The 27,990-nt window shown below is 49.0% G+C and overlaps 7 protein-coding genes across 10 annotated transcripts; 3 read left to right on the forward strand and 4 right to left on the reverse strand.

The window, feature by feature from the left end:
• Positions 1–442: 442 nt before the first annotated feature.
• LOC108159510 (protein telomere ends associated) lies at positions 443–7,164 on the reverse strand. 4 transcript variants are annotated; one of them, XR_001775332.2, is made up of 14 exons: positions 6,698–7,164; positions 6,270–6,635; positions 5,636–6,205; positions 5,501–5,578; positions 5,036–5,338; positions 4,922–4,969; positions 4,122–4,859; positions 3,443–4,055; positions 2,848–3,373; positions 2,714–2,791; positions 1,869–2,641; positions 921–1,218; positions 705–860; positions 443–636 (listed from the first exon to the last, which is right to left on the reverse strand). XR_001775332.2 is itself a non-coding variant. In XM_017292869.2 (11 exons), exons 1-11 carry the CDS (start codon positions 7,024–7,026, stop codon positions 1,293–1,295), a joined length of 4,998 nt encoding a protein of 1,665 aa, XP_017148358.1. In that variant the 5' UTR covers positions 7,027–7,164; the 3' UTR covers positions 1,250–1,292. The 4 variants fall into 4 exon arrangements, 2 of the variants coding, with proteins under 2 accessions (XP_017148358.1, XP_033246527.1); XR_004472359.1 differs by having other exon boundaries at positions 443–860; XM_017292869.2 differs by lacking the exons at positions 443–636; positions 705–860; positions 921–1,218 and having other exon boundaries at positions 1,250–2,641.
• Positions 7,165–7,309: 145 nt separating this feature from the next.
• Positions 7,310–8,158, reverse strand: LOC108159512 (mediator of RNA polymerase II transcription subunit 29). The gene has a single exon (XM_017292872.2). The coding sequence runs from the start codon at positions 8,068–8,070 to the stop codon at positions 7,501–7,503; it is 570 nt and encodes a 189-aa protein (XP_017148361.1). The 5' UTR covers positions 8,071–8,158; the 3' UTR covers positions 7,310–7,500.
• A 57-nt stretch (positions 8,159–8,215) lies between these two features.
• On the forward strand, positions 8,216–9,135 carry LOC108159513 (probable N-acetyltransferase san). The gene is made up of 3 exons (XM_017292873.2): positions 8,216–8,332; positions 8,450–8,773; positions 8,843–9,135. Exons 1-3 carry the CDS (start codon positions 8,325–8,327, stop codon positions 9,069–9,071), a joined length of 561 nt encoding a protein of 186 aa, XP_017148362.1. The 5' UTR covers positions 8,216–8,324; the 3' UTR covers positions 9,072–9,135.
• Positions 9,136–9,848: 713 nt separating this feature from the next.
• LOC117187814 (putative gustatory receptor 47b) lies at positions 9,849–11,354 on the forward strand. The gene is made up of 3 exons (XM_033390673.1): positions 9,849–10,817; positions 10,876–11,037; positions 11,106–11,354. The coding sequence occupies exons 1-3, from the start codon at positions 9,849–9,851 to the stop codon at positions 11,244–11,246; spliced, it is 1,272 nt and encodes a 423-aa protein (XP_033246564.1). The 3' UTR covers positions 11,247–11,354.
• Positions 11,355–15,120: 3,766 nt separating this feature from the next.
• Positions 15,121–19,061, forward strand: LOC108159515. The gene is made up of 4 exons (XM_033390637.1): positions 15,121–15,616; positions 16,962–17,112; positions 17,173–18,719; positions 18,789–19,061. The coding sequence occupies exons 1-3, from the start codon at positions 15,430–15,432 to the stop codon at positions 18,569–18,571; spliced, it is 1,737 nt and encodes a 578-aa protein (XP_033246528.1). The 5' UTR covers positions 15,121–15,429; the 3' UTR covers positions 18,572–18,719; positions 18,789–19,061.
• On the reverse strand, positions 19,045–22,550 carry LOC108159511. The gene is made up of 3 exons (XM_017292870.2): positions 22,065–22,550; positions 20,569–20,719; positions 19,045–20,508 (listed from the first exon to the last, which is right to left on the reverse strand). The coding sequence occupies exons 1-3, from the start codon at positions 22,249–22,251 to the stop codon at positions 19,128–19,130; spliced, it is 1,719 nt and encodes a 572-aa protein (XP_017148359.1). The 5' UTR covers positions 22,252–22,550; the 3' UTR covers positions 19,045–19,127.
• A 3,806-nt stretch (positions 22,551–26,356) lies between these two features.
• On the reverse strand, positions 26,357–27,984 carry LOC117188230 (putative gustatory receptor 47b). The gene is made up of 3 exons (XM_033391746.1): positions 26,894–27,984; positions 26,674–26,835; positions 26,357–26,605 (listed from the first exon to the last, which is right to left on the reverse strand). Exons 1-3 carry the CDS (start codon positions 27,860–27,862, stop codon positions 26,465–26,467), a joined length of 1,272 nt encoding a protein of 423 aa, XP_033247637.1. The 5' UTR covers positions 27,863–27,984; the 3' UTR covers positions 26,357–26,464.
• Between the last annotated feature and the right edge of the window lie 6 nt (positions 27,985–27,990).

The raw sequence follows: 27,990 nt of genomic DNA on the forward strand, positions 1-27,990 counted from the left end.
TATATTACTACGATTAGATACATATGTATATAGTACGATCATATTGTAATGTTTTTGAAAAAATTAATAAAAAGCCTTGAAATATGTGTCCTGGAAACCACAAACTTTCTTGCTATATTAACAATGAATCATCAATGCAAAAAAAAAATATTTCAAATAAATCGGTAAGTTGGTTAAAAAGATATGGCGGTTTGACTTTTAAAAATTGTTTATTATTTATTATTTTGTTTTCTGGCTTCTTTATGTTAAAATTAAAATTGTTAAATTAATATTTGGCTTAAATAAATTTAGAAATAAAACCAAAAACAAAGTAAAATTGTTATTTGTATTGGCAAATGGTTTTGATAAAGGATTCATAAGGAATTAAAGTAAAAATTAAACATTTCAAAAATTGTTTTTTTTTTATTAAATAAATGCAGTAATAACACTGCAAGCAAAATAAGACTATTAGTTTTAATTTCACAATTAAAATTGTACCTGTTTTTGGCTTTTTTTGACTACAAAATGTATTTAAATGAAGGTTGTTAAACTGATATTTGGCTTAAATAAATTTAGAAATATAAAAAAAAATACAATTGTTAGATTTGAAATCGGAACTCGTTGGATAATGGCGATTCATGGGTAATTAAATATTAACTAAAAAAATAAAAAAAATAATAAAATCGAGAATTGTACAAGTAGTATCGACATATTTACAAGCATACCTAACATTAACTAGTATCCTCACAATCTTTTTTTGTCCTGACTGATGTCCTGGGCCACTAGCATGCCATGGAAAATGGTGGCCTGCTCCCTGAAAATGATTTTTTCTTGTGGTATGGCTTCCTTGGCAATCATGTAGCCCCCACTGCTGCCAGACTCTGTGAAATAATGCAAATTGATTAGAATGGATCACAGCACAGGAATGTGTATTCATTTACATTTCATGAATGGGATCGGTCTTCTCTTGATCATTGACTGATTTAGCATTCCAAGCAACCGAGGAGCTTTTCCGCCTCCGCATCTGGAGCAAGCTCCTTTGAAGAGGATCTAAATAGGGGGTTCCCCTGATCGCGCCAGAACCGTCATATTTCGGCACACGATTTCTTAACTCCTGGCAATGCAGCTTCTTTTCAACCGGCAGAGCGTGAAGTGCTTTGATGGCCTTATATTCATCCTGCCTCTCGTCCTTAGCCAACCGATGCATAAAATAAAAAACTTGTAATGGCATTACGGTTTCTGAAAAGATGCAAACAAAATTTGTTAGGTTGTGGGATAACGGAAAACACTTTATTTATTAACAAAACAAAAATTCAACGCAGTTGCGCCTTTAATTCTTTCATGCGCCCGAGTACCCCTAGCTTGAGCACCGTCCCGACGTCGCCTCTGGGCCGTGGCCCAACGATTTCCGGGTCCCACCAATCGATCGTGCTGCAGGTGGCCCATTCTCGAGTCGCATTGTCGAACTCGGCGCGGAAGTATGCAAACTGGGGGGCCACGTCCATAAACATGGACAGAACACGAGCTCGAAGGTCCTGGAGGGCATCATTGTACGCATGCCAGCGACTATTGTAGATGTATGCCCCCAGATCACAGAGGATGTCCTGCAAATCAGATCGCAGTCGAGCCGACATATAGGGAAATAGGGTTTCCATCAGGGCACCCCGCACGTTGCACAACATGCCGTTTATCTTGATCAACGCATCATGATAGGAACTGCCCACGATATAGCCATCGATCCTGTGCTTGATTATCTGTTCTGTTGTCAGTGCTCTGAAGTATCGGTAGCGCTCCACCTCTCGAAAGATAACGCAAATCTGCAGCACAGGCGGGGGCCCCTGGTCGCTAATCTTGTCACTACCTGTTACAGTGATAGCGTTTTCATTTACCTTGCGCAGCGTAACGTTTGGAGCATCCAATAGGGCGTCCAGCTGGGAGGATGCTAGAAGGGTGTTGTCTAAAGCAAAATCCTGCGAAGCGGTGATTGTAGGCTCCTTTTCCTTGGCAGAAGCGACTTGCAAGGAAGTGGTTGGTTGCTCGTCCTCTAGCCCGGGAGCAGAGTCTGTGGATCCCAAGCCTACCACGGCTTGGAGCGGAAGGGCGCGGAACTCGTGTCGCAACTGCGGCACCTTCTCGTTCGTTCTCGTTCTCAGACGCGGCTTCTTGCCCACTTCGTTTGAGGCAGACGTTTTATCTTTGCGTTTTATGGGCTCGTTTAGAGGCGGCACCAGCGCCTCCTTCTGCATTACATTCAGCTGCGGCTCTGCCTCAGGCTGAGACTCTATAATTTCTGACTCCGTGGATATATTAGGGTTTTCACTTTCAGGAAACTGTGGAAATGCATTTGCATTCGATGGCGCAATTTCTGTCGCTTTGCGGATGGCAAAGCAAGCTAGGCCCGAAAGTGACTCCTGACTGTCATCCAAGTTAATAATTTGTTCGTTTGAATCAATGCTCTCCCACAGGAAGTCTTGGCTGTTGATACAGCTGCCGCGCAACTTGTCGAGGAACTTAATTGCCTCCTGCTTGACCGGAACCTGCATGCTCTCCCTAAGCGGATCATTCTCTGTGTCTGGCATTTGTGAAGCCGGAACCACTTCGTCCATATCCACAAAGTTGGTAGATTGAGCGTTGAGCTCAGTGGGTGGGCAAATGTATACTTCTGTAATTACAAGCAGAGTAGACTGCGTAAAGGCTGCGTAAGTGGACAAGCGCAACCAGGCAAACAACTTACCAGATTGTGTGGGTGTGGCGTTGTCTGACTCAATAGTTATCGCCGAGGCCTGGCTTTCCTCCACTCGATAGAGTAGCTCTGGCAATATAATGCACATTTAGAATATACCCACGAATCAAATGTAAAACACTTACTTAATACTGCACCTGCAACAGCAGAATCATCACCAAAGATTGGCTCATTTAATGCTTCATTCGTGATCTTCGGCACTTGGCGTATCCATTGATCATGCGTCCAGCAGCTCGCATAAAACTGCTCACGTTCCTGGAACAGCAATTCCGCATCGTCGATCTGCTTGCCGGTGCGATCCGCGTAATGCTGCTCAACAATTTCATCGAAATCGGTGAGCAGCATTAGATCGCTCCAATGCAAGATCTTTGGCGACAGCTGCAGCAGATCCAGCGACTGCATTTCCACTCCTTTGCTGTGCAATAGTCGGCGCAACATGGGCAGCTTCACATACAAATTAAGTGGCCAATAGCCTTGGTCCACAACCTGCTGATGACATCGCTGCAGCATGCCTTCGTTTTCATAGAGAGCCTCGCCATTGTGGATGCTTGTGTAGGTGCGGAACTCCTCTTGGCTCAGCTGGAAGAGTATGCGCCAAATCGTTCTCCTTAGGCCGGTGCTTTGGAAGATTAAATGCTTGATAGTGTGCTCCTGTTAAGGGACAGACAGGGTGTGGTTTAGTTTTTGGTTGCGCCAATCGCTGCTTGTTGCCTATCCTACCTGGTAGCTCGGCGCAGCAAAGATTTCCACTGTTTGTTCAAGTTGTTCAATAAGGTGGCTCAAAGTGACTGCAGATGCCTCAGAATGCACTGTTTCTGCGGAGCTGCATGCTGCTGCTGCTGTTTGCTCAGATGCTGCTGTCTGCACTTCATTAGATGTTGTTACAGACGTAGTGGTCCCTGGATTCGTCGTTTTTTCAACCTCTGGTAGAGTAGTAGAGCACTGATTGTTCGCGCTGCTGGCTGGAACACTTGCTGTTGTACTCTCTGGCACAGTGTCGCCCCTTACTCTGTTTTCTTTTGGAGATTCAACTTCCCCTTCAACTTCAATAGAGGCTGCTGGACATTCTGCAGGTTCACGGCCAGTCGCTGCTGTAGTTCCTACGCCTATCGTTGCAGCCACTGGTGTAGCCTCTGTCTTCTCTTCTTCACCGATTTCCCTCCTAGCTGTATCCAGCCCCGAGACACTGATAGCCGCTGCCTCATTCAAATCCCTTACCGTTTCGACTATGTACTTCTCAACGACAGCTCTTCTCTCGGGACATGCAACACGACGAGCTATGTAGGAGCTCAGATTGTGGGGCACGTAGTTGACCACGTTAAGCTTTTGTTTGCTGAAAGAAAGGAAGAGAGACAATGCATCTAAAGAATCCTGGGGCTAGGAAACTCAAATTTCTTACCCATCAAGCTCTGCTTTCCTATCCGCATACAATCTGTCAAAATCTAGAGTGCTCGGACGCTGGCCAGATACGTTTCTCTGCGGGTATCTGAGATTAGACAGGTTATCCGGCTTGGGGGGGATATGCAGTAGGTTGGCCCTCATGCCGGCCGGGCAGGGCTTTATTCTACAAGGATACTTGTCCCGTATGCTGGGCGTGCTATAGAAGGCCTCGTAGTACAGCCGTTGGCACTCTGCTTCCGTCATTGCAGCGAAGTGTGGATGCAGCTGCATTTTGCTAACTGCATCTTCGAGATACAACAGTTTGGAAAATACTTTAAAGGAAATCTGTGGTGAGACGCCACAGCGCTCTAACAGAGCTGGTTTGCGCTTCAAAGTAGGTTCAGCTTCTGGTCTTCCACGACTACCAATCGATCGTCGGCGCTTTTGCACGTCTTCCACTTTCTGCTTGGCACTCTCATTCAATGGTACTGCATAGTCGCACAGCTTTTTCAGCAGCTCTTCGTCCCCCCCACAGTTGAATCGATATGCGTGTTGCTTGCGAAAATAGGGGAATGCGTAGAACCCGACATAAAACTGACGGAAATACCTTTCGTATTGTGGGTTCTGCGGGTTGGCAGTCTGGGCCTGGAGCTGCGGCTTGACGGTAGATTTTCCCAGCCGGGACCGGACGATTTCGTCGTAGTTTATAGAGCGCCTGAATACCCCCAAGGACACGGGAAACTTGAAGCGAGCAGAGCTTCAGAGAGAAGAGCACGAGATTATTAGTGTGGTCACAAAAAAGATATGGCATTCTCTTACCCAATAGTTACTACGTCATCACGCGCGGAGCTCAAAGAAGACGGCTTTCTGAAATTACAATTAAGATAATGCCTGTTCAAATGAAAATCTTGCATTATAAGCGAATATACCCACATTGTCTTCTTAGGCGGAATGTTTTCAGACTGCTCTTCGGATGGTTCAGGATGTTCCACTGCATAGCGGAGCAGCAGCTTGCACTTCTTGGCGGGACAGGGCTTGAACTTACATTCGAAGCGTTCACGCATCTGGGGCATGGAATAGAACCCCTGGTAGTACTCCTTAGCACACTGCTCTTCGGACTTCTCTCTGTACTCCTCGCTATGCTGCATTTTCTGTACAATTTCGCTGAGATTCGTCACATTACGCTTGAACTCCTTGAACGTAACTGGAAACTTTTTATTGTTGTTGTTATCGTTTCTGAAAGCAAACAAAAAGGGATTTTAAATCTTTAGACAATCATAATTCATTATTTCTAACTCGACACAATGCTCCTCCTCAGGCAGAGGCTCGCTAAAACATAAATATAGATGTAATCTACCAATCAAAAGCCACACAAGCATTGAAAACAGAGACACTTACGGGTCTGACTGACGACTGCTTTCCTTTATTGGAGCTGGTCGGTTCTGTTCGGCTGCCTTTTCAGCTCCATTCGATGGCCTGCAATGCACAAACATTTTCAAATTAAATGTGAAATGCCTTCATATTTTCATTTACCCGTCTGAGCAGGCCGGTCGACCCAGCAATCTTCCGCGTACCATTCCGGGACAAGGCTTCAGTTTATACTGGAATCGTTCGCGTATTTCTGGCGAGCTATAAAACTGCCTGAAGTATTCCGCGCCACACTCCTCTTCGGATAAGTCCTTGTACTCGTCGCAGCATCGCATTTGCTGACTGATGTCATCCAGATTCACGATATACTTTTTGAAAAACTTAAAGTCGACAGGTGCCACTGCTGGTTCTGTGACCAAATCGGGACTTTTGGGTCGCTCCAGATCTGGCGATGGTTTAATCAACTCTGGCAAATTTCGCCTGAGCTTTTCGGCTTCCTCGCGGCTGGGTATGGCAAGTAGGCGGGCACTCAGGTCCGACGTACACGGCTTTAGGATGTACTTGTATCTGTCACGAATCTCCGGCGTTAGATAAAATGCCAAGTAATAGCAATAGGCCCCCTCCTCAAAGTCCTTGACCACATACTCGGGATCGTTGAGCTTCAGCTGCCACACAATATCGTAGAGGTTCGCCAGATGTTTCTCGAATACTTGGAAGCTCACAATGGGAAAGTCGCTGTCGAGCGTAAAAATTGAAGCGCTCTGCTGGGGGAACATTTGTATTTATAGCGTGGACTTACCTGGTTGCTTCAGGACCTTCAGGAGCTTCAGGCTCCCGATGCCTCTCGTGCTCTTGGACTGTTGGACCCTTTTTTTTATGCTCTGCTAAACTGCTGCCTGTTGCTTCATCTACGGGATAGCCAGGTCTTAGCAACTTCACTAAAAGAGCAGGCGGTGCCTCAGGGAATATATTGGTGGACTTTCGCTCTTCTGGAAACATGTAGAATGAGTTGTAGAATTTCTGCAACTGACTTCGTTTCTGTTTGCTATCGGGCTGTATGTCTTCTGTGCTTGTTTCCTTCTGAGTCGTAAGCTTGCATATCATATCCTTGTCAGCGTACTTTGCAAAGTCTTCGAAGGTTACGGGAAACCTGAACATTCCCATTCTGTCAATGGTTAAGAGAATTAGCCAAAAATGTGGCATACATTGGGTGGTACTTATACTTACTTTTCCACTTTGACTGCAACACCATCAGCCGATTCATGCTCACTCTCTTCGGGCGTCTCATCTATTTCTGCCTCTGGCAGACTGAGCAACTTATCCTTCTTTAGCTTGGCACAAGCGCGCACCTTGAACTTGTACCGCTTTCGTACACTGGGATCCTTGTAGAAGGCTTCGTAGTACCACTGGGCGCACTCGTCCAGCGTTTTGTTTGATCCTTCCTCAGCTTGGTCGCTTTGCACGTCGAATGCAATGTCCGGCAGGTTCTTAATTAGCTTACTAAACTCCCGAAAAGAGACTGCTGGACGGTGTGCTTTTTTTCGATGCGAATACATTTTTATTATGTTAATAAACTTCAGTTTCTTGTACGCCTTTTTGGATTTTGCGCCTTTTTTGTTTTTATCTGTTTTGCTTTTTGGCTTGAGCGAACTTAGCCCACTGATGCCCCCTTTATTTAAACAGGATATCAGATTGAGTTTAACTGCGGAAAATAATAATATTTACTGTTGTAGGTCCATCCTATCCTTCACCTTTCCTTAAAAAAAAAAGACCACGATATCTTTCACCTAAACTGCGTTCAAATGCAAATTTAGCAGATTGATGAAATTTATGCCGATATTTAACATTTTTCCACACTAAGTTTATATAATTTATTATTAATTGTAATTATATCCTGCACGAGCAGTTCTTATAATATTGCTACTGGTAAATGGTAAATGTAACCAGCTATTTTGCAGTTTTGTTTTTTCTGTTCTTAGATCTAGGCTTTGAAATAAGATAAGTATGGAAAACTAAATGAACTACAACTATCAATCAGCCTGGGATATATTTTGGGCGGCACTAATCAAGGTGTCGTGAATGTCCTTCGCTGACTGAACGTGCACTCGCACCGTATTCAAGTAAGTGGGGTACGGAATAGGCCCGGCGTTTTCGGGCATAAAGCTTTCCATTCGCATCGGCGTAACCAGACCAGGCAGATAATGGTTCGAGGAGTTCTGCTGCTGCAGGCACTGCATCGCCGTTTTCAGATGTAGCTCGATTTGGTCACAGCAGGCATAGAAGTCTTCCAGATGTTTATCGAATCGTGGCACATGATGCCCATGGGCTCCTGTATCCCGTTTCAAATTGTCCGCCAGGTTGTTCTGCTGCAGCGTGAATGCACTCGATCGGATGGTTAGGAACATCGACTCCCGCAGGGGTCCCAGTAGACTTTTAACCCGCGATATGTTGTCCAGTTTCTCGGCCGGTTGTTGCTGTTGCAAGGGCTGTTGGGGCACGGGGCCGGGAGGGACAGCCGGCATCATGGGCTGAGGCGACGACTGCATCACTTGCATCATCTGCGGTCCCGACATAGGCATCATGTTCATGTTGGGGTTCATGTTGATGTACTGCTCGGAATTCTTGTTTTTTTTTACGAGAATTATTTAAATGTTTGAGAATTTTCTATTTACAAACGCGTTAGGGGATTTCGATACAATTACTTGCTCACAAGTGCGCAAAGCTATCGATGTCAAATCCGATAGCATACGCTAGCAGAACGATTCCGAACAGCTGTCCTGCTAAAACACATTTTTCTATCATAATTAATTGGCGCTAGGCGCATTATTAAATCGTAAGGAGCTACTGAATAACTATGACTCGGTAAGTGAGCTGTCCTGTCCTCTGTAGAGACCACTACCCACAGCTCCCTCCAAAAATCCTAACCTAAAAGTGTGCGTCGCTTCGGGTCTGATTTTCTTGGTTTTTTTTATTTTGTAGAAATAGCATCGACTTGGGCGACGTTACGCCGCATAACATAAAACAACTGAAAAAGCTCAATACAGTTGTGTTCCCGGTCTCCTACAATGACAAATTCTATGTGGATGTTTTGGAAGCTGGCGAATTGGCCAAATTGGCCTACTACAACGACATTGTGGTCGGGGCCGTCTGCTGCCGCATCGATACAACGGAGAACCAGCGTCGCCTCTATATCATGACACTTGGCTGCCTGTCGCCCTACCGGCGCTTGGGTATCGGCACCGTCATGTTCGAGCACATACTGAACTACGCGGAGAAGGACGGCAACTTTGACAGCATTTTTCTGTAAGGGAACCACAAATATTACATTACAGATTATTGTATGGTTTTCAGTGACTATCGATCGCATTTCAGGCATGTGCAGATCAACAACGATGGCGCCATTGAGTTTTACAAGAAATTTGGGTTCGAAATCGTCGACACCAAGGAGCAGTACTACAAACGCATCGAGCCCGCGGATGCCCATGTCCTGCAGAAGGCACTGCGCCGCAACCCACCGAATGCCAACAACATCAACACTAGCACTAACACCGCCAACAACCCGAATCCAAGAAGTAAAGTACGCCAATACACTTTTGTATGAATTTTAAATAAATAAAAATCGCTCCGCCAATGGCAAATACTGTTCAGTTGTGCTGTCATATCTACATATTTGTAATAAATGGTTAATCAATAGTAATTCATAATATAATCCTATGTACGCCTCGGTTATTGTCATTTGGGCACAAGCAAAAAGAACAAATCCTATACTCTGTACATCGGATGAAATGTAACGGTAGGTTACCTTCCGTAAGGTTCCCAACAACGAAAGCATCGGCACCCCCAAGTTTATATAGACTTGATATTAATCGTCCTATAAAAGATTGAGCTGAGATAAATGAATTTTCGTAGGGAATTCCTATGGTGTAGGCCAACGACGGAAATTACTCGGCATTAATAGTTTCATAGCAGCAAACTTTAAGTTTCATAGCAGCCTGTTTTTACAGCATTGTAGCAGTCAGCTTAAATACTTGCATAGATCTCAATTTTAAATAATTTTTTTAGCCACCTCATGGAGAAAAAAAGCCATGTTATAGTTGATAATTTATGGCATTATTTATATTCGCGTTTCTAGCACTTCACTTGGACCGATCTTGATTCGTTTAGAGAGAAAAAAATTATGTGTGATACCTATGTGTACATATGTATGTACGTATGTATGTACCCAAGTGTATAGACTTTTGGTATCATTTTATACAAGCGCAACACCCTTGACAAACGATGTATTCAATTAGTCCGATGCTATCGCTCTTAATTACCTCTGTACGCGAGGATAAGAACCTCTGCACGCCTCTGGCCAGGATTATTCAGCGGCGGCCACATGAAGCCCCGCAAGTCGTCGAGCGATGGCTTCATCTACTGCTACGGCAACCTCTACAGCCTGCTCTTCTACTGGGGACTGGTGACCTTCCGGGTGCGCACCCAGAGTGACGGCGGAGCAGCTTCTTCCCCTGTGAGCGTGTTGTATGCGGTCTGCGTCCGGTGTTTCGCCGTCTGCGGCTACCTGGGCAGCGTGCTGATTAAGCTGGAGGATGAGCGAATGGCCGCCGCCATGATTGGCCACCTCACTCCCGTGGTCAAGGTGATCATCATGTGGGAGTGCCTCAGCTGCTCGATTACCTACGTGGAAAACTTCCTCACGCTGGACGTCCAGCGGCGCCGCCACGTCAAGCTGCTGGCCAACATGCAGGGCTTCGACCTGGACATTTCCGAGGAGTTTCCCTCCGTGCGGTGGAACTACCAGCGTACTCGCTCCAAGTACTGGTACGGGACTGTGATTGTGACTATCTGCTTCTTCTCCTTCTCTCTGTCGCTCATCCTCGACATGGCTCGGTGCACCTGCGGCCTCTCGTCCACCCTGCTGATGGCCGGCACCTACATCCTGCTGACGAGCTCCCTGGGCCTGGTGGGATTTGTTCACATTGCCATCATGGATTTCGTGCGCCTGCGCCTGCGCCTCATCCAGAAGCTGCTCCATCAAGAGTACGAAGGGAGTACTGGTAGAGATCGTCCACAAACGACGGTCCATCGGAAGATTGCCAAGCTGTTCGAGTTCACCAAGCGCTGCTCCCATTTGCTGGCAGAGTTGAATGCCGTGTTTGGGTTCGCGGCTGCCGCCGGGTTCTTCTACGAGTTCAGCCTGATGACCTGCTTCGTGTACATGATCTGCCAGAAGGTTCTGGCGTCCGAGGCCTGGGACCTAGAGTACACATTCATGCTGCTCCACGTCACACTTCACTCCTACAAGCTAATCATCACCAGCACCTATGGCTATCTGCTTCAGCGGGAGGTGAGTGCTCTGATGCGATAACTAAGGGAGATCATCCTTGTTTGTGCCTGCTCCGCAGAAGCGAAACTGCCTCCGCCTCCTTGGCCTCTACTCGCAGCACTTTCCCCAACAGCCACTGGCCCGCAGTCAGGTGGAGGACTTCCAGCATTGGCGCATGCACAACAGGCAGGCGGCCCTCATCGGGAGAAGCATACCGCTCAGTGTGTCCACTATTTTCCTGGTGAGCTGAGCCCCTAACCCTATATTCTGCCAAGAGTTCCTCCCAGTAGCTACGTCTCGCCATTGCAGGTGTACAGCGGCATGGCCAACTATGTGATTATCCTGGTGCAACTGCTATTCCAGCAGCAGCAGATCAAGGAGCGGCAGAGGGTATTGGGTAGGGACGTGGACATTGTGGGGCCAATGGGTCCCCGCACTCATTTGGATTAGCTCATCGCGTTCGCCTTTAATGTTCATTAATGCATACAAAAACATTTCTTTGGATAGTTCCTCGTGCTTATCACAGGACACAAGATTTTTCTGCGTATACGATGTATCCTAACTAAATGAATCTAAATCTATTCTTTTATTTGAAAAAAAACTGTTGCGCAAGCGCTTCTCGGATATTTGGTTTCGAAGTGGTTTGTGATTGGAATAAGTGTAGAAAATCTTGAAAGCTTCCTTCAGAACACTCGCATCCTCCGCCATCTCGGCCTTGCTGGAATTGCTAAGAAGACGGCGGCCTGCGCGAAATCAATAAGAAACTCCCGGGCGTACGACATGGCGTGGATGGTGTGGCAGCTGTTGCGCCTATTGTAGCTCAGCAGGTAGATCTCACGCCTTCCCCTGACAGTGGATCCATGGGCTTTGCCGAGGAATCCATTCATTCAGCAGGTTTTCCATTATAAAGATGTTTCAGGGCACATTCTGGAAATTCAAATGATAGAATCCCGGTCGTCCCTGATCCTTTTTCAATGTAATCTTCTCATAGGAGTGGAACTGTATCTCCATCATGATATTGTACTTGTTGCTGTAGCAATAAGTAAGTAAGTAAAGCATAAAATTAAGCACATCAGGATTTCATTCATAAATATCACTATAAAAAGTCTCACAGAACAGAGAGAGAACATGGATGCAATACTTAAGTTTCCAAATCGTATATGGACTGGCCTGTGGCACAGTGGAGCCAAAGACAATTTAATATTATTAACACATCGTATACATGTTATAATCTATAATTAATGCCGTAAGAAGCATACTTGGCTAATCATTGTGAGCCCCAGATCATATGGGCTAGAAGCTGCTACTCTTTCGTTTTCGTATTGGACAAAACATTGTATGTCGGCATACTTGAGAACGCATTTCATCCATGTTCCAGTTACTAAATGCGTTTAGGAAAGATCTTTCAACAGGTCAATGGAACCAAAAACTTAAGAAATCCCGCTTGAGATTAGGTTGCCTCCGAAAAGATTGATGTTTTGCCATGTCCAGCTCAGTAAAGGGATCTTCGTCTTATCAAAAACTTATAATGGAATTTGCAATTCATAATTGCCAATACTAATCCGTCAACACATGAATTTATATTTGTGAATTTCTATGATTAAGGTAAATCTAGAAATTAATATTTTAATCAATCAATCAAAAGTGTACGCCTGCGGGATATCCTTTCGGCGTGCGGTGACCGCCAGGCAGTACTCCCAATAAACGGGATCTTTGTTAGGATCTGATTTTGAGCTGGAAGATGGAAAGATGGAAGATTTCTTTTGCCTGACGATAAATTTCAAGATAGATAGATATTTCTATGTAGATATTTCTAAGGCAAATTTTGTCAACAGGGGTCTAAGGCATGACGAAAGAGGAATGGCGGTCAGGTCAGGTGCAAGCGAGTATGTATGGGTTTGCCCTCATGCATATGTGGGCTGATTGCATCAAACTCCAGAGCGCCGCTGACCAGCCGTGGGACACATGCTTTGGGCCGCTTTGCACCGACCAACACTCACACTAAGGCACGATGTTGTACATATACATATGTACAATTTATATATATGATATGTAATGCAACCAGAGTATATACAAAATCACACATACATATACATAACATATACATACATACTATGTATGTACTTACACACGTATGTACATGTGTAGAGGGAGGGACACGCAAAGCGCTCGACTATGCCGCACTCCGGACATCGTTTATCGATTTACAAAAGGCAGCAACAACAACAACAACACCATGTTTTCCAGCGGCGGTAGGTAGGCCGCTCTCTGCACCGTCCACCCCCTTACCCACTTCCGCCCCTGCTCCACAAACACAACCAAAACAGCAGCGGAGAGACAGAAGTACACACACACACACACACACACAACTAATACATACGCCCATGCATAGCCATGCCATAGCCGCCGCCGAACAACGACGGGCAAAACGCCCAACGTCCCACCTTCCCCCACCCTGCGGCACATCTCTCCACAAAATGTTGTTGCTGCTGCTACTTGGGGGAGTAGTGGGGGCTGGGCTGGCAGAAGCCGATGATGATGATGGCGATGATGATGATGACTATGGAAGAGGCATGCCGGGAGCTGACACAGCGGTGGGAGGGGGGCCGGCCGCCAGGACGAGGCAGGCGGCTGCCACTGTGCCGACTGCCTGTGTTTACGTGTGTGTGTGCGCGTGTGTACAGTAAGAGAGAAACAGAGAGCCAGGGGAGCTAGGTGGAACGGACGTCGCAGTAGGAGCTGTCGCTGGCTGAAGGCTGAAGGAAGGCACGGGCATAGAGAGAGAAAAGCGAAAAATATAATAAAAGCAACAAAAACCCGCACAAGCGAAAGAGATACAAACACACACGCAACTGGCACATATACACACACACACACACACACAGGCGCCATCTACGTGTTAGTTTGGGGCTCAGCTCAGTCCGCCTCGCACAAGGAGCCAAGGGGGCGCGGACGGGCGGGCGTGCAGTGGCTGGCTGTCGAGAGGGGGGTTAACTGGTCGTAGGTTCGGTCGCCAGCAGTCAGCACTGGGGCTGAGTGGGGGCCGACGCCAACGACGACGACTACGGCGCTGGCAACAAAAACAGCTTGGAAAAGGAAAAAGAGTCGCAACAAAAGCAACAACACGAACTGATGTCAGAGGAGATGAGGGAGCCGTGGGGCGGGGGAGAGAAGAGAAGAGAGGGGAGAGCGGCGGGCACAGAAATTCTACGGGACTTGCTTGGATCGATGGAATGGAGCAACTTTTCTGGGCCCCGTCGCCTGCTCTCTCCCCCTCTTGGATGCTGGGCTAAAGCGGTACAACACATACATATGTATGGACATGCATACTGATGTACGTACATACATGCATATGTACAAGAAACGACGCTTTCACAGTAAAAGCTCTGACGCAGCGACGGCCGAGCCGATAAGGACAGGGAGCGAAGAGCACAGTGATCTCTGCTTAAGCAGGCCATAGCCGGGGATTGGTAATTGTGCGATATTTCTTTCATTTCCGTATGCCACCAAATCAATGACCTTGAACTTCAGAGATGCATCTGTGTGGTATGTGTGAGTGCAGGCAACAACATATTCTGGCGGCACGACACGTGATGAAGGTGCAACAGTTTCTGCATCGGCAATCAAATAAAGCTGCCTCGAAAGCTAAGGCTGCAATGCCAATGCCTGGGAGAAGAGGGACAGAGAGAGGGAGAGAGATGGTGAGAGAGGTAGGGTGTGGGTGTTGGCATCCACATCCACTGCCCCGCACTGTTGCGATTTTGTCGCGCTCACGCACACACAGAACAACAACAAAATGAAACGGCAGCAGCCACAACTAACAGCAACAACAATCTCATGTTTTTGCCTTGTGGGGAGGGAGGCGGCGAATGTGGGCGGTTAACGTTTCTGCTGCTGCTGCTGTGGCTGCGGCTGTTGGAGCGGTGCGACGCTGCGCGTTTTATTGCGAGCGCCAAACTGCGCTGCTGCCGTCTATATGCCTGTTGTATGTGCCTCTACCTCTACCTCCTCCTACTCCTCCTCCTTCTCCTCCACTGCCTTTGCCACTGCCAGCTATGATGATGATGAGGTTGCCTTCTTGTTCTTCTTTACACGTCCTCCAACGACGGTCGGCCGCGTCGCTGTTGGGGCCCGCTTTTGTTGTTGCTGCTGGTGGTGCTGCTGCGGCTGCTCTGTGTCTGTGTGTATAAGTGAGTGCGCAAGAAGAGTGCGGGCCGGAGGGTGGGTGGAGAGGAATGGTCTCCCTGCTGCCTGGCTTGGCGCCGCTGCTGCCGTTGCCGATTCTGCTGCTGCTGGTGCTGCTGCTGCTGCTGTTGGGTTTGTGCATGCAGCTCATCGTCTCATTCAAGTGTCCAACTTTTGTCGAAGCGGTCATACAAAACGGCAGTCGGACGGTTTCTCGCTCGCAGTTTACTCTCTCTCGCTCTCTCCGTTGGCGTTCCGTTCGGCTCTCTGCTTACGCCTGTGTTGGTGGCTGGTGGAGCGGCCGGGGAGAAACACAGAACGCGGCTGGGCGGTCAGTAGAGCGCCTACACGCCTATAAAAAGACTTCGCCCGCCCCGAGCACTGTGGAACAGAGGTTTTGTGTTTTCGAATAACCGTTAGCTGAGCCAGCCAGTATACCGTTAACAGGATGAAGGACACGAAAGCGGCGCGCGCAATTAGCGAGTCCTCAACCACATCCGATAACACCTCCGACTTCATCGATATCGTGAAGCGGTACGACGTGGTCTACAACAACCACAATCCGGACTACAAGAACGTGGAAGTGAAGCTGAAGGTGTGGACGCAAATCGCGGACGAGATTGGGCTCTCAGTGGGTATGTACCAAAGATAGTACCTACTTAAGTAGGTCTAGAAATAGCAGCCCTGCGGAACACGCTTAGTCAGGGTATACAACATATGTACAAACATATTTATGTACATATTAAAGTATGTATTCAAAGGAACTTAGTCTTGTGCCTTGAATGCTCTGGCGGCGGTTGAAATTGAATTACGTAGAACACACACACATGCATACTTAGTCTACATACACATGCAGACATTCATATGTGTGTACCTGTCAGCCGCCAGCGGACAAACTCTGCCGCCGACTCTGCTGCGTCGCTGCGAATAGCGAACCGCCCGGCCTGATATTTTTCGTACGCTTGTGTTCGTACACCTACAAACATACATACATATGTACATGCATATATACAGACGAGGCGCTGGCGGGAGCGGGGAGCCGGGAGCAGGGACGTGGACAGGACGGGGGCGGGCAGCGCGACTGCGGTCGGCAAATTGCAGCGAGAAGCAGAAAAAAGAAGCAAAACACTGCCACTGGCACGCAGCAAAAACAAACAAGCACGGAAGAGCGAAACTGATACAAACTGCGCGCTCTGATGCTGAGAGAGAGCGGCCAAGCGACGACCGGACAGAGAGAGAGGAGAGAGCGCTTGTCAAAACAAAAATATTGCGCGGCGTTGCCAATTGCGAGCCAAAATAACAAACAGGCAACCACCTGTGCCAGACTTTCGTTAGAATTGAAAAATTGATTCTGCACGAGACCAATGATAAGGCTACGCGAAGCCACGGTTAGGCAATCATTAAATCCAGTACGTACTCCACGTGCTCGTGAATGTGTATGATAAAATTGTAATTGGCAGCATATGTGTATACACACACACATATGTGTACATACAGATACAGTAGCAGCCATTGCAAACCTTGCATTACCGGGAAATCGTGGCTGTGGCTTTTTTTTTGCCGGACGGAGGACCAGGCTCACGATTAAGTTGTCCTTTAAAATGTATACATAGAACCCATTGCAACGGGCTGCTAAATACATAGATTGATTATGATGATCACACCATCCCAACGTAAAAGTGCTTGGAACCGAGTTTTTGGAAAATTCTTTTATATTGCAATACTTACGAGCTTATTTAGTTTATAATTTATAATTTAACACACGAAAGTACTCCAAAGTACGTATTTTTCCTTCTATTCAAACGTTTTTGGTACCTTAAGATGGCGAAGATGCGTTTTCGCGCTCGGCCTTACTGCTGCAAGTTCGCTATCGATTTCGGAATTGTTGGTGGTTTTTGCACTGATAGGCAGAAAGCGCAAAAATAGCAAACCCGGTCACACTGTAAAGAACCGTCTAATAACGTACAATTGTTTTTGCAGAAGCATCAAAGCGAAAATGGAAGAACTTACGCGACAGTTACACAAAATATCTGCGCTCCTTTCGAGTGGGTACCAAAACCTCCAAGAAATACCAGTATTGGGCCCATGCCGATCACATGGAGTTCCTTAAGCCCTTCCAGGGACCTGGCAGGTAAGTGAACATTGATATGACCAATGGACCCTTCTTGATGGAATCTGTTGTTGATTGTAGAAACTCAGCCAACGGAAATGGAAAGTCAAACGATGAGGATGACACCGAATGCGACTTCGGCTACCAAGTTCTGGCCAAGGCGACCAGCAACGGCGGGGAGGACGAGCTGAAGATAACCATAGCTACGGCATCGGCCAGCAGCTCGGCAATGAGCACGAACACAGTGAACACATACACGACGGCCATGACAAGCACAGGGGCGCCCATACTAACACCCAGCCTGGGCGTGGCTACTCCACCGAATCTGATCTCCCCTGGAAGCAACACCGGAATGGGTCCTCATAACCATAACAGCAACAGCAACGGGAGCCTCAACTGTGCCGCAGTGGCTCCCCTCAGTGCCCAGACGCCGCCTGCCAGCACGAGCTGCAATAGCGCCGTGGTCCTGCCCCTGCCCGCCACCGTCAGCAAAGCCAACGCCAATGCCCTGGGCTCTCTGGCCACTCACCCTCACCTGCCCCTCGGCATGGGCGTGGGTGTGGGTGGACTGGCCCAGCAGATGTTCCCACTGGCCACGCTAAAGGCGGCTGCGGCCGCCGCTGGAATACAGCTGCCGCCCACTGTCACGCCTCCCAGCTGTAGTAACGCCAGCAATAGCAACGTGGGCTGCCTGATCATCGAGCCGCATCTGTTTGCGGCTGCCGACAACTTCAAGAAGGAGCTGAACGCAGCTGCTGCGGCCGGGACACCGCTCGGTCTCTTCCAGAACCTGGCCAATCAGGTCCAGAACGCGAATAACATAAGCCTAAACCGGCTGAATGGCAGCAATGTACTCCCTACTGGCCTGGGAGATCCAACACCACCACCTCCACCACCGCCCGTTACAAACGCCACGAAGGTGCGACGCGTCCAACCCTCGCCACAGACAGCGGCCATCAATTTAAGTTGCTCGGCTCCGGCCAGCCAGCAGCCGGCCCAAGCCAAGATGCGCAAGATCAGCGATCCGCGCTTCCCCGGCGACTGGGATGTGTCCGCCGTGTTGCAGGCCAACCGCGAGCTAGACGCCAATACTCTCTTCTTCCTGAGTCTGGCGCGACAGGTGCGTGCCATGCCCATGAAGTTCCAGTCACTCGCCAAGATGCGTTGCATGCGCATCGTCAGCGACATCGAGCTGGAGCTGGAGAACTATGACTGCAACGGCGGAGCCCCTCCCGACGAAACGGCTGCTGCCAACATGAAGTACTGCAGCATGGACACTCCACCCCCTCCGCCCACACAGGACGGATCCATGATGATGGCCCCGCATGCTATGGCTCCCGAGGGTTCCACAGAGCACTTTGTCTATGTGATGTCCCCCTCGCGGGTGGAGAGCATGATCGATATATCCTCCGACGAGGAGACCACGATGAACGGTGGTAATCCCAACTCAACAAACACAAAATGTCTGGTCAACTGGTAGCACAGTTCCTACGAAAGCTGTAAGGCCACCGTGTCATCCTTCAGCACAAAAATGCCAACCATTCTGACACCGCTACCGCTCCCTATAAATAGCCCAGCCTGTTTGCCGAGTTCCCGGATTGGACAAGGTTGGCGATAGCAAGTGCCAGGTGAGTCCCTACTCCCATTTTAATGCACTTCTGTGACGAAATATTAACGACTAAATATTCCGATTGCAGGTGAGCTGAATGGAGGACATCAAGCATAAAGGTAGAAGCGGGAACGTCCAGGTGCGGCACTCGATGAGGATGGCCATGCCAACACATGCAAGGCCCAGTGCGACGGCGACAAGTTCGCGTGAGTGCATATAAGGCTTCCTATTAGGTGGCGTTTCCTACTTCGCGTGAATGAAATTCTTTCAAATACCTGGATTCTAGAGATTTTTACCATTAAGCAACACAAGTTTGGTTGAGAATGGACATACAAATATTAAAAGTCAAAATGCATCTAAATGCGATACATAGTATAATTAAATATAAATTGTACATAAATACGCACAGCGCGCCATGCGAGTAAACCTATCCCGATCCCACGACAGAGGGGCCCCCATTTATCGTGGTCTCCTCGTCGGAGGATATATCGATCATGCTCTCCACCCGCGAGGGGGACATCACATAGACAAAGTGCTCCGTGGAACCCTCGGGAGCCATAGCATGCGGGGCCATCATCATGGATCCGTCCTGTGTGGGCGGAGGGGGTGGAGTGTCCATGCTGCAGTACTTCATGTTGGCAGCAGCCGTTTCGTCGGGAGGGGCTCCGCCGTTGCAGTCATAGTTCTCCAGCTCCAGCTCGATGTCGCTGACGATGCGCATGCAACGCATCTTGGCGAGTGACTGGAACTTCATGGGCATGGCACGCACCTGTCGCGCCAGACTCAGGAAGAAGAGAGTATTGGCGTCTAGCTCGCGGTTGGCCTGCAACACGGCGGACACATCCCAGTCGCCGGGGAAGCGCGGATCGCTGATCTTGCGCATCTTGGCTTGGGCCGGCTGCTGGCTGGCCGGAGCCGAGCAACTTAAATTGATGGCCGCTGTCTGTGGCGAGGGTTGGACGCGTCGCACCTTCGTGGCGTTTGTAACGGGCGGTGGTGGAGGTGGTGGTGTTGGATCTCCCAGGCCAGTAGGGAGTACATTGCTGCCATTCAGCCGGTTTAGGCTTATGTTATTCGCGTTCTGGACCTGATTGGCCAGGTTCTGGAAGAGACCGAGCGGTGTCCCGGCCGCAGCAGCTGCGTTCAGCTCCTTCTTGAAGTTGTCGGCAGCCGCAAACAGATGCGGCTCGATGATCAGGCAGCCCACGTTGCTATTGCTGGCGTTACTACAGCTGGGAGGCGTGACAGTGGGCGGCAGCTGTATTCCAGCGGCGGCCGCAGCCGCCTTTAGCGTGGCCAGTGGGAACATCTGCTGGGCCAGTCCACCCACACCCACGCCCATGCCGAGGGGCAGGTGAGGGTGAGTGGCCAGAGAGCCCAGGGCATTGGCGTTGGCTTTGCTGACGGTGGCGGGCAGGGGCAGGACCACGGCGCTATTGCAGCTCGTGCTGGCAGGCGGCGTCTGGGCACTGAGGGGAGCCACTGCGGCACAGTTGAGGCTCCCGTTGCTGTTGCTGTTATGGTTATGAGGACCCATTCCGGTGTTGCTTCCAGGGGAGATCAGATTCGGTGGAGTAGCCACGCCCAGGCTGGGTGTTAGTATGGGCGCCCCTGTGCTTGTCATGGCCGTCGTGTATGTGTTCACTGTGTTCGTGCTCATTGCCGAGCTGCTGGCCGATGCCGTAGCTATGGTTATCTTCAGCTCGTCCTCCCCGCCGTTGCTGGTCGCCTTGGCCAGAACTTGGTAGCCGAAGTCGCATTCGGTGTCATCCTCATCGTTTGACTTTCCATTTCCGTTGGCTGAGTTTCTACAATCAACAACAGATTCCATCAAGAAGGGTCCATTGGTCATATCAATGTTCACTTACCTGCCAGGTCCCTGGAAGGGCTTAAGGAACTCCATGTGATCGGCATGGGCCCAATACTGGTATTTCTTGGAGGTTTTGGTACCCACTCGAAAGGAGCGCAGATATTTTGTGTAACTGTCGCGTAAGTTCTTCCATTTTCGCTTTGATGCTTCTGCAAAAACAATTGTACGTTATTAGACGGTTCTTTACAGTGTGACCGGGTTTGCTATTTTTGCGCTTTCTGCCTATCAGTGCAAAAACCACCAACAATTCCGAAATCGATAGCGAACTTGCAGCAGTAAGGCCGAGCGCGAAAACGCATCTTCGCCATCTTAAGGTACCAAAAACGTTTGAATAGAAGGAAAAATACGTACTTTGGAGTACTTTCGTGTGTTAAATTATAAATTATAAACTAAATAAGCTCGTAAGTATTGCAATATAAAAGAATTTTCCAAAAACTCGGTTCCAAGCACTTTTACGTTGGGATGGTGTGATCATCATAATCAATCTATGTATTTAGCAGCCCGTTGCAATGGGTTCTATGTATACATTTTAAAGGACAACTTAATCGTGAGCCTGGTCCTCCGTCCGGCAAAAAAAAAGCCACAGCCACGATTTCCCGGTAATGCAAGGTTTGCAATGGCTGCTACTGTATCTGTATGTACACATATGTGTGTGTGTATACACATATGCTGCCAATTACAATTTTATCATACACATTCACGAGCACGTGGAGTACGTACTGGATTTAATGATTGCCTAACCGTGGCTTCGCGTAGCCTTATCATTGGTCTCGTGCAGAATCAATTTTTCAATTCTAACGAAAGTCTGGCACAGGTGGTTGCCTGTTTGTTATTTTGGCTCGCAATTGGCAACGCCGCGCAATATTTTTGTTTTGACAAGCGCTCTCTCCTCTCTCTCTGTCCGGTCGTCGCTTGGCCGCTCTCTCTCAGCATCAGAGCGCGCAGTTTGTATCAGTTTCGCTCTTCCGTGCTTGTTTGTTTTTGCTGCGTGCCAGTGGCAGTGTTTTGCTTCTTTTTTCTGCTTCTCGCTGCAATTTGCCGACCGCAGTCGCGCTGCCCGCCCCCGTCCTGTCCACGTCCCTGCTCCCGGCTCCCCGCTCCCGCCAGCGCCTCGTCTGTATATATGCATGTACATATGTATGTATGTTTGTAGGTGTACGAACACAAGCGTACGAAAAATATCAGGCCGGGCGGTTCGCTATTCGCAGCGACGCAGCAGAGTCGGCGGCAGAGTTTGTCCGCTGGCGGCTGACAGGTACACACATATGAATGTCTGCATGTGTATGTAGACTAAGTATGCATGTGTGTGTGTTCTACGTAATTCAATTTCAACCGCCGCCAGAGCATTCAAGGCACAAGACTAAGTTCCTTTGAATACATACTTTAATATGTACATAAATATGTTTGTACATATGTTGTATACCCTGACTAAGCGTGTTCCGCAGGGCTGCTATTTCTAGACCTACTTAAGTAGGTACTATCTTTGGTACATACCCACTGAGAGCCCAATCTCGTCCGCGATTTGCGTCCACACCTTCAGCTTCACTTCCACGTTCTTGTAGTCCGGATTGTGGTTGTTGTAGACCACGTCGTACCGCTTCACGATATCGATGAAGTCGGAGGTGTTATCGGATGTGGTTGAGGACTCGCTAATTGCGCGCGCCGCTTTCGTGTCCTTCATCCTGTTAACGGTATACTGGCTGGCTCAGCTAACGGTTATTCGAAAACACAAAACCTCTGTTCCACAGTGCTCGGGGCGGGCGAAGTCTTTTTATAGGCGTGTAGGCGCTCTACTGACCGCCCAGCCGCGTTCTGTGTTTCTCCCCGGCCGCTCCACCAGCCACCAACACAGGCGTAAGCAGAGAGCCGAACGGAACGCCAACGGAGAGAGCGAGAGAGAGTAAACTGCGAGCGAGAAACCGTCCGACTGCCGTTTTGTATGACCGCTTCGACAAAAGTTGGACACTTGAATGAGACGATGAGCTGCATGCACAAACCCAACAGCAGCAGCAGCAGCACCAGCAGCAGCAGAATCGGCAACGGCAGCAGCGGCGCCAAGCCAGGCAGCAGGGAGACCATTCCTCTCCACCCACCCTCCGGCCCGCACTCTTCTTGCGCACTCACTTATACACACAGACACAGAGCAGCCGCAGCAGCACCACCAGCAGCAACAACAAAAGCGGGCCCCAACAGCGACGCGGCCGACCGTCGTTGGAGGACGTGTAAAGAAGAACAAGAAGGCAACCTCATCATCATCATAGCTGGCAGTGGCAAAGGCAGTGGAGGAGAAGGAGGAGGAGTAGGAGGAGGTAGAGGTAGAGGCACATACAACAGGCATATAGACGGCAGCAGCGCAGTTTGGCGCTCGCAATAAAACGCGCAGCGTCGCACCGCTCCAACAGCCGCAGCCACAGCAGCAGCAGCAGAAACGTTAACCGCCCACATTCGCCGCCTCCCTCCCCACAAGGCAAAAACATGAGATTGTTGTTGCTGTTAGTTGTGGCTGCTGCCGTTTCATTTTGCTGTTGTTCTGTGTGTGCGTGAGCGCGACAAAATCGCAACAGTGCGGGGCAGTGGATGTGGATGCCAACACCCACACCCTACCTCTCTCACCATCTCTCTCCCTCTCTCTGTCCCTCTTCTCCCAGGCATTGGCATTGCAGCCTTAGCTTTCGAGGCAGCTTTATTTGATTGCCGATGCAGAAACTGTTGCACCTTCATCACGTGTCGTGCCGCCAGAATATGTTGTTGCCTGCACTCACACATACCACACAGATGCATCTCTGAAGTTCAAGGTCATTGATTTGGTGGCATACGGAAATGAAAGAAATATCGCACAATTACCAATCCCCGGCTATGGCCTGCTTAAGCAGAGATCACTGTGCTCTTCGCTCCCTGTCCTTATCGGCTCGGCCGTCGCTGCGTCAGAGCTTTTACTGTGAAAGCGTCGTTTCTTGTACATATGCATGTATGTACGTACATCAGTATGCATGTCCATACATATGTATGTGTTGTACCGCTTTAGCCCAGCATCCAAGAGGGGGAGAGAGCAGGCGACGGGGCCCAGAAAAGTTGCTCCATTCCATCGATCCAAGCAAGTCCCGTAGAATTTCTGTGCCCGCCGCTCTCCCCTCTCTTCTCTTCTCTCCCCCGCCCCACGGCTCCCTCATCTCCTCTGACATCAGTTCGTGTTGTTGCTTTTGTTGCGACTCTTTTTCCTTTTCCAAGCTGTTTTTGTTGCCAGCGCCGTAGTCGTCGTCGTTGGCGTCGGCCCCCACTCAGCCCCAGTGCTGACTGCTGGCGACCGAACCTACGACCAGTTAACCCCCCTCTCGACAGCCAGCCACTGCACGCCCGCCCGTCCGCGCCCCCTTGGCTCCTTGTGCGAGGCGGACTGAGCTGAGCCCCAAACTAACACGTAGATGGCGCCTGTGTGTGTGTGTGTGTGTGTATATGTGCCAGTTGCGTGTGTGTTTGTATCTCTTTCGCTTGTGCGGGTTTTTGTTGCTTTTATTATATTTTTTCGCTTTTCTCTCTCTATGCCCGTGCCTTCCTTCAGCCTTCAGCCAGCGACAGCTCCTACTGCGACGTCCGTTCCACCTAGCTCCCCTGGCTCTCTGTTTCTCTCTTACTGTACACACGCGCACACACACACGTAAACACAGGCAGTCGGCACAGTGGCAGCCGCCTGCCTCGTCCTGGCGGCCGGCCCCCCTCCCACCGCTGTGTCAGCTCCCGGCATGCCTCTTCCATAGTCATCATCATCATCGCCATCATCATCATCGGCTTCTGCCAGCCCAGCCCCCACTACTCCCCAAGTAGCAGCAGCAACAACATTTTGTGGAGAGATGTGCCGCAGGGTGGGGGAAGGTGGGACGTTGGGCGTTTTGCCCGTCGTTGTTCGGCGGCGGCTATGGCATGGCTATGCATGGGCGTATGTATTAGTTGTGTGTGTGTGTGTGTGTGTGTACTTCTGTCTCTCCGCTGCTGTTTTGGTTGTGTTTGTGGAGCAGGGGCGGAAGTGGGTGAGGGGGTGGACGGTGCAGAGAGCGGCCTACCTACCGCCGCTGGAAAACATGGTGTTGTTGTTGTTGTTGCTGCCTTTTGTAAATCGATAAACGAGGTCCGGAGTGCGGCATAGTCGAGCGCTTTGCGTGTCCCTCCCTCTACACATGTACATACGTGTGTAAGTACATACATAGTATGTATGTATATGTTATGTATATGTATGTGTGATTTTGTATATACTCTGGTTGCATTACATATCATATATATAAATTGTACATATGTATATGTACAACATCGTGCCTTAGTGTGAGTGTTGGTCGGTGCAAAGCGGCCCAAAGCATGTGTCCCACGGCTGGTCAGCGGCGCTCTGGAGTTTGATGCAATCAGCCCACATATGCATGAGGGCAAACCCATACATACTCGCTTGCACCTGACCTGACCGCCATTCCTCTTTCGTCATGCCTTAGACCCCTGTTGACAAAATTTGCCTTAGAAATATCTACATAGAAATATCTATCTATCTTGAAATTTATCGTCAGGCAAAAGAAATCTTCCATCTTTCCATCTTCCAGCTCAAAATCAGATCCTAACAAAGATCCCGTTTATTGGGAGTACTGCCTGGCGGTCACCGCACGCCGAAAGGATATCCCGCAGGCGTACACTTTTGATTGATTGATTAAAATATTAATTTCTAGATTTACCTTAATCATAGAAATTCACAATTCACAAATATAAATTCATGTGTTGACGGATTAGTATTGGCAATTATGAATTGCAAATTCCATTATAAGTTTTTGATAAGACGAAGATCCCTTTACTGAGCTGGACATGGCAAAACATCAATCTTTTCGGAGGCAACCTAATCTCAAGCGGGATTTCTTAAGTTTTTGGTTCCATTGACCTGTTGAAAGATCTTTCCTAAACGCATTTAGTAACTGGAACATGGATGAAATGCGTTCTCAAGTATGCCGACATACAATGTTTTGTCCAATACAAAAACGAAAGAGTAGCAGCTTCTAGCCCATATGATCTGGGGCTCACAATGATTAGCCAAGTATGCTTCTTACGGCATTAATTATAGATTATAACATGTATACGATGTGTTAATAATATTAAATTGTCTTTGGCTCCACTGTGCCACAGGCCAGTCCATATACGATTTGGAAACTTAAGTCTTGCATCCATGTTCTCTCTCTGTTCTGTGAGACCATTTATAGTGATATTTATGAATGAAATCCTGATTCCATATCTTATAACTATAGTATGTGCTTAATTTTATGCTTTACTTACTTACTTATTGCTACAGCAACAAGTACAATATCATGATGGAGATACAGTTCCACTCCTATGAGAAGATTACATTGAAAAAGGATCAGGGACGACCGGGATTCTATCATTTGAATTTCCAGAATGTGCCCTGAAACATCTTTATAATGGAAAACCTTCTGAATGAATGGATTCCTCGGCAAAGTCCATGGATCCACTGTCAGGGGAAGGCGTGAGATCTACCTGCTGAGCTACAATAGGCGCAACAGCTGCCACACCATCCACGCCATGTCGTACGCCCGGGAGTTTCTTATTGATTTCGCGCAGGCCGCCGTCTTCTTAGCAATTCCAGCAAGGCCGAGATGGCGGAGGATGCGAGTGTTCTGAAGGAAGCTTTCAAGATTTTCTACACTTATTCCAATCACAAACCACTTCGAAACCAAATATCCGAGAAGCGCTTGCGCAACAGTTTTTTTTCAAATAAAAGAATAGATTTAGATTCATTTAGTTAGGATACATCGTATACGCAGAAAAATCTTGTGTCCTGTGATAAGCACGAGGAACTATCCAAAGAAATGTTTTTGTATGCATTAATGAACATTAAAGGCGAACGCGATGAGCTAATCCAAATGAGTGCGGGGACCCATTGGCCCCACAATGTCCACGTCCCTACCCAATACCCTCTGCCGCTCCTTGATCTGCTGCTGCTGGAATAGCAGTTGCACCAGGATAATCACATAGTTGGCCATGCCGCTGTACACCTGCAATGGCGAGACGTAGCTACTGGGAGGAACTCTTGGCAGAATATAGGGTTAGGGGCTCAGCTCACCAGGAAAATAGTGGACACACTGAGCGGTATGCTTCTCCCGATGAGGGCCGCCTGCCTGTTGTGCATGCGCCAATGCTGGAAGTCCTCCACCTGACTGCGGGCCAGTGGCTGTTGGGGAAAGTGCTGCGAGTAGAGGCCAAGGAGGCGGAGGCAGTTTCGCTTCTGCGGAGCAGGCACAAACAAGGATGATCTCCCTTAGTTATCGCATCAGAGCACTCACCTCCCGCTGAAGCAGATAGCCATAGGTGCTGGTGATGATTAGCTTGTAGGAGTGAAGTGTGACGTGGAGCAGCATGAATGTGTACTCTAGGTCCCAGGCCTCGGACCCCAGAACCTTCTGGCAGATCATGTACACGAAGCAGGTCATCAGGCTGAACTCGTAGAAGAACCCGGCGGCAGCCGCGAACCCAAACACGGCATTCAACTCTGCCAGCAAATGGGAGCAGCGCTTGGTGAACTCGAACAGCTTGGCAATCTTCCGATGGACCGTCGTTTGTGGACGATCTCTACCAGAACTCCCTTCGTACTCTTGATGGAGCAGCTTCTGGATGAGGCGCAGGCGCAGGCGCACGAAATCCATGATGGCAATGTGAACAAATCCCACCAGGCCCAGGGAGCTCGTCAGCAGGATGTAGGTGCCGGCCATCAGCAGGGTGGACGAGAGGCCGCAGGTGCACCGAGCCATGTCGAGGATGAGCGACAGAGAGAAGGAGAAGAAGCAGATAGTCACAATCACAGTCCCGTACCAGTACTTGGAGCGAGTACGCTGGTAGTTCCACCGCACGGAGGGAAACTCCTCGGAAATGTCCAGGTCGAAGCCCTGCATGTTGGCCAGCAGCTTGACGTGGCGGCGCCGCTGGACGTCCAGCGTGAGGAAGTTTTCCACGTAGGTAATCGAGCAGCTGAGGCACTCCCACATGATGATCACCTTGACCACGGGAGTGCGGTGGCCAATCATGGCGGCGGCCATTCGCTCATCCTCCAGCTTAATCAGCACGCTGCCCAGGTAGCCGCAGACGGCGAAACACCGGACGCAGACCGCATACAACACGCTCACAGGGGAAGAAGCTGCTCCGCCGTCACTCTGGGTGCGCACCCGGAAGGTCACCAGTCCCCAGTAGAAGAGCAGGCTGTAGAGGTTGCCGTAGCAGTAGATGAAGCCATCGCTCGACGACTTGCGGGGCTTCATGTGGCCGCCGCTGAATGATCCTGGCCAGAGGCGCGCAGAGGTTCTTATCCTCGCGTACAGAGGTAATTAAGAGCGATAGCATCGGACTAATTGAATACATCGTTTGTCAAGGGTGTTGCGCTTGTATA

This window comes from Drosophila miranda, chromosome 3 (genome assembly GCF_003369915.1).
Source record: "Drosophila miranda strain MSH22 chromosome 3, D.miranda_PacBio2.1, whole genome shotgun sequence".
NCBI classification, from domain to species: Eukaryota; Metazoa; Arthropoda; class Insecta; order Diptera; family Drosophilidae; genus Drosophila; species Drosophila miranda.

Bases quoted from the DNA above. Each gene is read 5' to 3' on its own strand.
- LOC108159513 (XM_017292873.2), top strand. The intron at 8,774-8,842 runs GTAAGGGAACCA...ATCGCATTTCAG, and splicing joins AACTTTGACAGCATTTTTCT to GCATGTGCAGATCAACAACG.
- LOC108159515 (XM_033390637.1), top strand. From the start codon at position 15,430: ATGAAGGACACGAAAGCGGCGCGCGCAATTAGCGAGTCCTCAACCACA. The intron at 15,617-16,961 runs GTATGTACCAAA...TTGTTTTTGCAG, and splicing joins CGAGATTGGGCTCTCAGTGG to AAGCATCAAAGCGAAAATGG. The intron at 17,113-17,172 runs GTAAGTGAACAT...TGTTGATTGTAG, and splicing joins CCCTTCCAGGGACCTGGCAG to AAACTCAGCCAACGGAAATG.
- LOC117188230 (XM_033391746.1), bottom strand. From the start codon at position 27,862: ATGAAGCCCCGCAAGTCGTCGAGCGATGGCTTCATCTACTGCTACGGC. The intron at 26,836-26,893 runs GTGAGTGCTCTG...CCTGCTCCGCAG, and splicing joins GCTATCTGCTTCAGCGGGAG to AAGCGAAACTGCCTCCGCCT. The intron at 26,606-26,673 runs GTGAGCTGAGCC...TCGCCATTGCAG, and splicing joins GTGTGTCCACTATTTTCCTG to GTGTACAGCGGCATGGCCAA.
- LOC108159510 (XM_017292869.2), bottom strand. From the start codon at position 7,026: ATGTATTCGCATCGAAAAAAAGCACACCGTCCAGCAGTCTCTTTTCGG. The intron at 6,206-6,269 runs GTAAGTCCACGC...TACGCTCGACAG, and splicing joins GAAGGTCCTGAAGCAACCAG to CGACTTTCCCATTGTGAGCT. The intron at 5,339-5,500 runs GTAAGTGTCTCT...GTTTGCTTTCAG, and splicing joins AGCAGTCGTCAGTCAGACCC to AAACGATAACAACAACAATA.
- LOC108159512 (XM_017292872.2), bottom strand. From the start codon at position 8,070: ATGAACCCCAACATGAACATGATGCCTATGTCGGGACCGCAGATGATG.
- LOC108159511 (XM_017292870.2), bottom strand. From the start codon at position 22,251: ATGAAGGACACGAAAGCGGCGCGCGCAATTAGCGAGTCCTCAACCACA. The intron at 20,720-22,064 runs GTATGTACCAAA...TTGTTTTTGCAG, and splicing joins CGAGATTGGGCTCTCAGTGG to AAGCATCAAAGCGAAAATGG. The intron at 20,509-20,568 runs GTAAGTGAACAT...TGTTGATTGTAG, and splicing joins CCCTTCCAGGGACCTGGCAG to AAACTCAGCCAACGGAAATG.
- LOC117187814 (XM_033390673.1), top strand. From the start codon at position 9,849: ATGAAGCCCCGCAAGTCGTCGAGCGATGGCTTCATCTACTGCTACGGC. The intron at 10,818-10,875 runs GTGAGTGCTCTG...CCTGCTCCGCAG, and splicing joins GCTATCTGCTTCAGCGGGAG to AAGCGAAACTGCCTCCGCCT. The intron at 11,038-11,105 runs GTGAGCTGAGCC...TCGCCATTGCAG, and splicing joins GTGTGTCCACTATTTTCCTG to GTGTACAGCGGCATGGCCAA.